Source organism: Centroberyx affinis, unplaced genomic scaffold, assembly GCF_046629955.1.
Source record: "Centroberyx affinis isolate AG114_WGS23_722 - 3 ecotype Tasmania unplaced genomic scaffold, CSIRO-AGI_Caff_v1 ptg002887l_1, whole genome shotgun sequence".
Taxonomy (NCBI): Eukaryota; Metazoa; Chordata; class Actinopteri; order Beryciformes; family Berycidae; genus Centroberyx; species Centroberyx affinis.
Window position 1 is genome coordinate 53,087 of NW_027281016.1, and position 9,389 is coordinate 62,475.

Here is a 9,389-nt window from a genome sequence, read left to right on the forward strand (position 1 = left end):
GGTCACGTTTGTTTACGGTAATAATACTAATATCTCAAAATGAATGTGGTAATGATTTATTGACGTTAAAATGCTAGATCTTCCTCCTACTTAGCACCTTACATTCCAATTTTCAATTATATTATAAGCAACCAATAGTAAGGAGTGTGAGTGTCAAAGCCACAGTGTCCAGGAAACAGATGAAATAAAACAAATGAAGTCTTGAGTCTTTAGATATTTTTTGCCCACTTTTTTCCCCCAGTAAAAAAGTGGCACATGCTCTCACGAAATGATTGCAACTATGTAAGAAACACATATCATGGAATATTATCATGGTTATCACACATTGAAAGACGTTTTGTAAAAAATAGAAACATTTCAGAGGATGTAAGTGTCTGTATTTTTGAAAGAATGATTAAAAAGAATGGGTAAAGATTTTCTGGAAAACATATATAGCATTTTGGAATGAGAGACCTTAAATATTCCTCCACCCCAGAGTAGCAGCTGTTTGTATCCATGATGGAGAGGAGGCGAGCGGGCTACAGCGTCCACAGGGAGATCCTGGATGAAGAAGCCCTGGACGAGATGGCAGAGAAGTCTGACACCAAAACAACTCTGTCTGAGAAAGTCAAAGAGTCTATGAGGTAAAGTCTGTTAAGGCTCATCCCATCTTTCACTTATATACTCATGAATATGTTATGTGATGTGTTCATATCTCTTTGAACCTGTAATAAGCAGCATTTTTCACCATCTGCAGTCGATATAGACAGCTAGAGGAAACAAAGGCATTGACAACTCTCTCTCTCTCTCTCTCTCTCTCTCTCTCTCTCTCTCTCTCTCTCTCTTTCACACACACACACACACACACACACACCCAGGTGTTCTGGTCCCAGGGTGAAGAGCTGTGTGCTGGGCTGTGTTCCTGTCCTGTCATGGCTGCCTCGCTACTCCATCAGAGAAAACGCCGTCGGTGACCTGGTGTCTGGAATCAGCGTGGGCATCATGCAGCTGCCACAGGGTGAGGATGGAGGGATGGAGAGAGAGAGAGAGAGATAAAGGAATGGATGGACAGTGCTATCAGAGGCCGACTATATTCTTTAATTAATTTCACATGTCAATCAAACAGTGTGGGCGGAGCTTGGATTTTCTGTTGATGCAGTTTGAGTTGAGTCTTTTCTTTGTCTGTTCAGCCATGGTGGCTATCACTGCTCATGCTAACTACCCAGTTCTTCTTCTTCTGTTTATTCCAAACAAACAATCAATCATGTAGTCATGTGTAGGGGTGGGGGGAGGGCAGGTATGTATGTGTATACATATGTATGTATACATATGTGTATATATATGTGTAAGTGTCTGTATGTTTTATGTGAACATGTTTTATGTTTGTTATTTTAAAGGATTTTTCTTAGGAAAGACCTACCAGACACTGGGTGTTTAGAACAGACAATGGAAAAGTATAGGTTGACTTACTACTGCATTAGATCAATCAGTGATAGGGAGCAGCAAAATGGAAATATATTTAGATGAAAATGTCATAGGTTATACTTTAACCTTTATTTAACCATGTTAGTACCACTGGGAAACATCTCTTTTTCAAGGGAAACCAAGTTAAAAAAGCAGCATCAAGACAAACATATATTCATGTATTCTCATTCATCGTTATATATCCTCATCTTTCTTGTCTATTATCATATATTCTTGTACTTGTACACCTTTTCTCATGTATTCCCAGATATTCTCATCTCCATATCCATTCTGATTCTCATTCTTATACTTGTATTCTCCTATTCCCCAGTATTTTCATCTTTCTAATATATTCCCATCTATATTATACTCATCTGTATGTATTCTCATATTCTCGTATTTCTCCTGTATTCACAGTTATTCATGTTTTCTCTTCTTTCTCATGCTTTCTTCTATATTTTTCATATTTCTCACATATTCTCACCTATATCTGCTGTCCTTCTCATCCTACCTCTCTCACTCTTTGCACATCTGTATTGCGTGTGCCATGTTATATTAAAGCCACCCATAGTAACCCATATCATCATAACTATTGCCCCTTCCATGTTATAACTATATAATAGGAAATCATGTTTATCCATTGTATCCCTCCATGTGCATGCCCTAGTGTATGCAGTCTGTGCCTCATCCCTGTCCACTGCACCCTGCAGGTATGGCCTACGCCCTGCTAGCAGCTGTTCCTCCAGTCTTCGGCCTCTACTCCTCCTTCTACCCCGTCCTCATCTACTTCATCTTCGGCACATCCAAGCACATCTCAGTCGGTTTGTACCTCAACACTTATCCTGCACACTCACAACATAGTCTCATAGTGCCATACATTACCTACTGTGTGGAAGTATGGGGAAACACATACAAAACCAACACTAATCCAATTTTCATGCTACAGAAGAGAGCTATAAGAATTGTAAATCGATCAGATTATTATGAACCAACCAACGCACTTTTTACTAACTTACATGCATTAAAATTTTGTGATCTAGTTGATCTTAAAACTGCACAGATAATGTACAAAGCACAAAATAATTTACTTCCTAACTGTATTCAGAGGTTGTCTGAAACTAGAGAGAGCCAGTATGAACTTAGGGGAATAGGTATGTTTAAAAAAGGACTATGCATAAAGGACAAATATAAAAAATCGAGGTGACAACAAATTAAAAATGTGTAGCTCAATTTTCAAATAAAAAAAAATGTTTAAAAATAAGGTGGTAAATAAATATAAAACTGAGGTATGATCATTATTGTGTATGAAACGTTTGGAACTTTTTGTTTTTGTTTTTGTTTTGTTTTGTCTTAGAATGTCATGTAAAAAGGGTCGGCATAATAAGCTAAAGCTTCAGCCTACGCCTTTTCGGTCAATTTTTTTTGTTTTCCATTTCATTTAATGCCTTATTGTTATTTCTTTATTTGTATGTACATACAGTACTGTGCAAAAGTCTTAGGCACCCTAGCTTTTTTATATAAAATGTATCTTTGATGTTTATTTGTTTTCTGCATTAGTGTGTCAGTAGACTGCTCTTTATAGTACATTTCTTTGATATGGATGGAGAAACTTTTCATTTCATTATTTCTGAGAGCATCTTTGCTTTATGGATGTTTATGGATGTGCCTAAGACTTTTGCACAGTACTGTACATTTTGGAAAATTGTTAAAAAGGACCGAAATAAATTACTACTACTACTACTACTACTACAATTTAACCCTTATTTAACACATCTACAGCGCTCACTTCTAGGAGGCTGATAAAAGCTGTATCTTTTCATTTTTTCTCTTCATCCTGTCCACCTCAACCCCCCTCCTCCTCACCTCCCAGGTACCTATGCAGTGATGAGCGTGATGATAGGGGGGGTGACAGAGCGAGTCGCCCCGGACTCTAACTTCATGATATGGGACAACGTGACCAACTCCAGTATAGTTGACGTCATAAACCGAGACGCAGAGAGGGTCCGGGTGGCCGCGGCCGTCACCTTCATGTCTGGACTATTTCAGGTAAATATTCACTTAAATTAAAAACAAAGAAAATGGATCACATTACCCCACTGCTTAAGACACTGCGCTGGCTACCTGTATCTTTTATAATTGATTTTAAAGTTCTTTTACTTGTTTATAAAGTTTTAAATGACCTTGCTCCTCCCTACATCAGAGATGCTCTTTCATTTTAAGTTCCAGCCAGATCACTAAGGTCCTCCACTGCTTTTCTTTTAAATGTTCCTTATGTGTCCCATAAAAGTACCGGTGAGAGCGCCTTCTGTTTTTCTGCCCCTAAACTGTGGAACTAACTGCCTCTGGATATTAGAATGGCAAGCTCTCTCTGTATTTTTAAAAGGAAATTAAAGACCTATCTTTTTAATCTGGCTTTTAATTTGGAGTAATGTTATAGCCTTAGTTTTTAAGTTCTAATCATTGGTTTTTACTTTTATCCCTGGTGTTTATTTTTATTGTATTTGTATTTTATTGACTCTTATTTATTGATTTTCTTTTTTTTTCTTTTTTTTTAATTTAACATTTTATTGTTTTATTGTTGTAATTTTGCTATGTGAAGCACTTTGGGCTGCATGCTTGTATGAAACGTGCTATATAAATAAAGTTGAGTTGAGTTGAGTTGCTGAGGTGCCATTGAGCAAGGCATTAAACCCCCCAACTGATTCAGTGAAGCTTGGCATCTCCCAGTGTGAATCTGTATGAACGTGAAGAAGAGAGAAAAAACTCTTTCTAGTCAATCTGATTCAGTCTCCTTTACTCAAAATATAGAGAAAACAACAGTAATGATCTAATTCTGATTCCAGTTGTTCTTACTGTCTGTTAGCAATATAGTTATTAATTCTTTCTATTTTAAAGAGTCAAAGGCTGAGGCAGCAAAATGTCACAGCAGACAGAAATGTAAAATAGATGTTTAGATTTGGTTTTCTACTGTGTTATCTCCTGAGTATTTCATGTTTTTTCCCCCCCACGTTTTTGTGTGTATCTCCATGTGTGTGTGTGTCACATGTAGATCCTGCTGGGTCTGGTGCAGTTTGGTTTCGTGGTGACCTACCTGTCTGAGCCGCTGGTCCGCGGCTACACCACCGGAGCCGCCATCCACGTCATCGTGTCCCAGCTCAAATACACCTTCGGCATCAGCCCCGAGAGATACAGCGGGCCCTTCTCCTTGATATATGTAAGATAAGGCATGAACATATGCTCCCACACATTGTTTTTACATTTTAAGATGCATTATTAACGATTTGGATTAGTCAAATGGTCCTGAAACATTTTCTACATGTGGGAGAAAATGTCAACTCTCATCCATAAGGAAAAAAGGCAATAATGGCAAAACGCCCCACTTGCACACACATACATAAATATATTGTAAGTGAAGTGCCACAGACATTGTAGATCCTCAAACATCGTCAAACATGTTGGAAAGCCTAGAAAATATAATATTCTTTCATCTTCTCTCTTTTCTTTAAGGTCTTCCAATCCCTTTCTCATCGGTCACCCTCATTGTCCATCTTTAGCCGTCTTAGATGCACGCTTTTCTCTTTAAAGATGCTGTGTTTAGCACTTTTCATTTTCATCAATAAATCTCTCTCTTCTCTCTCTTCTCTCTCTCTCACTCTCTCTCTCTAGGTTACTTTTTTAGTGTACTAGAACATTTCCCCCTTTTTTCCATCTCCTAATGATCATCTTCCTGTTCTATTTCTTTGTTTTGCCTTTCTTCCTTTCTTTTGTTCTTTCATTCTTTCGTTCTTTTGTTCTTTCTGTCTTTCTTTGTTTTTTCTTTCTTTCTTTCTTTCTTTCTTTCTTTCTTTCTTTCTTTCTCTCTTTCTTTTTTCTTTCTTTCTTTCTTTCTTTCTTTCTTGTTGCCATGTTGTTGGGTCAACATTCACTGACATCTGGGTTGATTTTCTAGGAGAATATGACAAAAGGATTGCACAAATTCATGAAAGCTCTCTCTCTCTCTCTCTCTCTCTCTCTCTCTCTCTCTCTCTCTCTCTCTCCAGACGGTGTTAGAGGTGTGCTCCCTGGTTCCACAGACAAACATCGGGACTCTTGTGGTCAGCATCGTCTCCATAATCGGCCTCATCATCGTTAAGGAGCTCAATACATACTTCAGCAAAAAACTACCTGTTCCAATACCTGTGGAGCTGCTGGCTGTGAGTACACAGGAACACACACACACACACACACACACACACAAGCCCACATACACATGCACATGGACTCAGACAACATCAATATCCCAGGGCATCTTATTAATGTTTCATTATTTATTTCTCCAGATCATTATTGCTACAGTAATCTCCTGGCAGGTTAACCTGGAGGGGAAATATGGAGTCGATGTGGTGGGAGAGATTCCCTCAGGGTGAGACACACACACACACACACATACACACACACACACACACACACACAGGATATGTGCCCACACACATACCGCATCACACATGCAGTCAGTTCTCAACAATCAATAAAAATGAATTTGGTAAATCCAATCATTTCCCCTCTCTCTCTCTCTCTCCCTCTCTCTCTCTCTCTCTCTCTCCCTCTCTCTCTCTCTCCCAGTCTGCAGCCACCTGTTCTCCCAGCAGCCTCTCTGTTTGGTCAGGTGATCGGAGATGCCTTCGCTCTGTCTGTGGTTGGCTACGGCATCGCCATCTCACTGGGACGAATCTTCGCCCTGAAGTATGGATACAAGGTGGACAGCAACCAGGTAGGATGGATGGATGGATGGATGGAGGGATGGAGGGATGGAGGGATGGAGGGATGGAGGGATGGATGGATAGATGGATGATAGATGGAGGGATGAGTGATGGAGGGATGGATGGATGGATGGATAGATGGATGGATAGATGGATGGATGGAGGGATGGAAGGATGGATGGATGGATAACTAAAGAAACAGAAAAAAGAACAAAAGAACAAAAAGAACAAAAAGAACAAAAAGAACAAAAAAGACAATGAGGTCAATGAATATATTAAAATAAATTAGAATAAATAAAATCAAACAAACCACCAAAATATATTATCACAGGTTTGAGACAAAGACAAATCATATGCACTAGAGTCCCTTTTCTCAGCATGTGTCAATTTGTCAAATTTGTCAAACACACACACACACACACACACACACACACTCCCTGAATGTCTTGTCCCTGCTCCAGGAGCTGTTAGCTCTGGGTCTCAGTAACTCCATCGGAGGCGTGTTCCAGTGTTTCGCCATCAGCTGCTCCATGTCTCGCTCCATGGTCCAGGAGAGCACCGGAGGGAAGACGCAGGTCGGTGTGACGCTTTATTCTGCAGCGGGGGGGGGGGGGGGCGGGGGGTGTCTGCTGAAGTGACAGTGACACTGCTCTCTAACCTTCCTCCCACATGATTACCCTACAGGGAGCAATAACCTATCACATTGTTATTAGAGAAATCAATGAGGAAAAAATACACTGTTAAGATTAAGATTGTTACATTTACTCAAATGGCATCCTCTCATCTGAAATTCTAATGGAATCTATAGATTATAAAACAATACTGTGTTTGGTTCTCATTTAATAAAATTTATACATTTGCTACAATCACACAATACTACACATCGTCATGCAGTTCCCTATGAGGACTGTAAAGTCAGTGAAGTACAGTATAGCAGTGATTCTCAACCTTTTTCATATCAAGGACCCCTAATTTAGTCCACATTAGGGCCACGGACCCCCCATTTGATGAGATTTTGTCTCTCAAACCCAAATCTGAGAATATTTTTATTGTTAGATATGATTTTGTCCAGAACTCCATGACTATCTGTATTGCAGGTAGAGAGATAACAGAGAAGCTATGATCAAAACAGTCATTCTTCTACATTCTCTAACTGTGTTAACTTGTAAATTAAATAATAGTGAAGTTTAACAATTCATCAATTTGCCGGGGACCCCCTGGAACCCCCTCAAGGACCCCTGGTGGTCCCCAGACCCCACGTTGAGAGACACTGCAGTATAGCATTGTGCCAGTGCTTGAGTCATAGTATGTATCTCCCCAAAGTCTATGAAAACATGGGAGTGGGGGCACTTCAGAAAACATAAAAAAAAACAGACTTTGTGTCAGTTATACTGTATTTTTTGATGGCCCATAACAGGCAAACACACTTCAGCATAAACAACAGATCAACATCAAGCCAAACTGACACCGTGCTGCTGTTGATGCACCAATAGTGACCTAGGAAGTTGGATTTCAATTAAATCACATTACTGTTTACTTTATTGAGTTTGCATGTCATCTGTTACTCCTCCTGAGGTTATTCCTGACAAGTGAAAAACAATTTAACAACGTTTAAAAAAAGGTTTATTGGTTTTCACGCTTGGCTTTTTTTTTCTTTTTTTAACTTTTCTTCTCATAATTTTTCATATCAGCATTTTCTCCAGACACTTCAGACAGCTTCTGGCCACAAACCTGCACACTCCTAGAGGTTAAACGGAGAGAAAAGCCGGTCATAATTAACGTTATTCTGATAAGTGGCTTCATTAAAAAACACTTAGGGAATCGTTTAAACTCACATCAACACTCTCCACCTACACAAACACAGATTCACCGAAAGGCTAAACCGATTTAGTCTGACATTATCATTCATCAACTAAGGCCCATTATCTAGAATACAGAGAGGAGAGGAGAGGAGAGGAGAGGAGAGGAGGAGAGGAGAGGAGGAGGAGGAGGAGGAGAGGAGAGGAGGAGGAGGGGAGAGGAGGAGAGGAGAGGAGACAAATAATCACTATATCAATATCAATGACACCTATCAATATCACAAAATTAATCATCTTTTCTGTAGTTTTTCTCTAACTCTTTTAACTCCCTTTCTTGATTTCCATTCATCGCTCTCGCCTTCATCCTTTCCTCTCTCTTCCTGTTTTGTCTGTTTTACCTCCCTGTCTCTCTCTCTCCCTCTCTCTCTCTCTCCCTCTCTCTCTCTCTCTCTCTCTCTGCAGGTTGCTGGTGCTCTATCAGCAGTCGTTATCCTCTTTATCACGCTGTGGATCGGAACTCTCTTTGAAGATTTGCCCAAAGTACTGTGTGTTTGTGTGTGTGTGTGTGTCTCTGTGTGTATGTGTGTGTGTGTGTGTGTGTGTGTGTGTGTCTGTGTGTCTTTGTGTGCATTTGTGCATTTGTGCAGGTCTGTGTCTTTTTGCACATGTGTAATATGTGTTTGCTGCTGTGTGTTGCAAGGCCATAAGCCCTGCTTGGTTTTCTTATGTGCTTGTGTGCATGTGTGTGTGTGTGCACCCACATTCACGTGTGTCTGTTTGAAGGTGTGTATTTGTGCTTGTCTAACAGACTCCAATGGTATGTGTGTGTGTGTGTGTGTGTGTGTGTCTCTGCATGCGCACTTGATGTTGGCCGGTGGGAGACTAGAGCGGGAGATCCCAAACGTTTTCATGTCAAAGACCCCCAAATAGATACTCAATCAGATGTGTGACCAAGTCAACTCTGCTCGAGTTCCAAGTCCAAGTCTTGACGCACAAGTTTCAAGTCAAGTCCCAAGTCCAAATGTAGATTAGTCTGACTTGAGTCCAAGTCATGTGACTCGAGTCCCCACTTCTGTACTCAACAGACCCCATTTGAGAAGTTTTGTCCTATAAGAAGGATTGTTGTTGTTAGATGGGGAGATAACAGCAGTGGGTCTAGTGAAACTCTGATCAAACCACTCATCCTTATACATTCCCTCATTGTTTTAACTAATAGGGACTGAAATAAAAGTGAAATTAAACTCATTCCTCATTTTGTTGGGGACCCCCTGGAACTCCATCAACGGCCTCTGGTGGTCCCTGGACCCCAGTTGGGGAACCACCGGCCTATTGATTAGAGAAGACAGGCTTGTGACCAGAAAGGGTGTTGGTGTGAGTCCTATAGGAAAACATGGGTCGGGAAAGTGAA

General features: G+C 40.2%; 1 protein-coding gene across 1 annotated transcript; it reads left to right on the top strand.

The window, feature by feature from the left end:
* Positions 1–495: 495 nt before the first annotated feature.
* Positions 496–8,798, top strand: LOC139658395 (solute carrier family 26 member 6; the record flags this gene model as incomplete). Its single annotated transcript, XM_071536528.1, has 11 exons — positions 496–623; positions 858–997; positions 2,154–2,264; positions 3,314–3,489; positions 4,493–4,657; positions 5,484–5,636; positions 5,763–5,845; positions 6,046–6,193; positions 6,644–6,757; positions 8,444–8,521; positions 8,790–8,798. Coding segments are annotated over exons 1-11 (1,305 nt in total), but the record flags the coding sequence as incomplete, so codon positions are not given.
* Between the last annotated feature and the right edge of the window lie 591 nt (positions 8,799–9,389).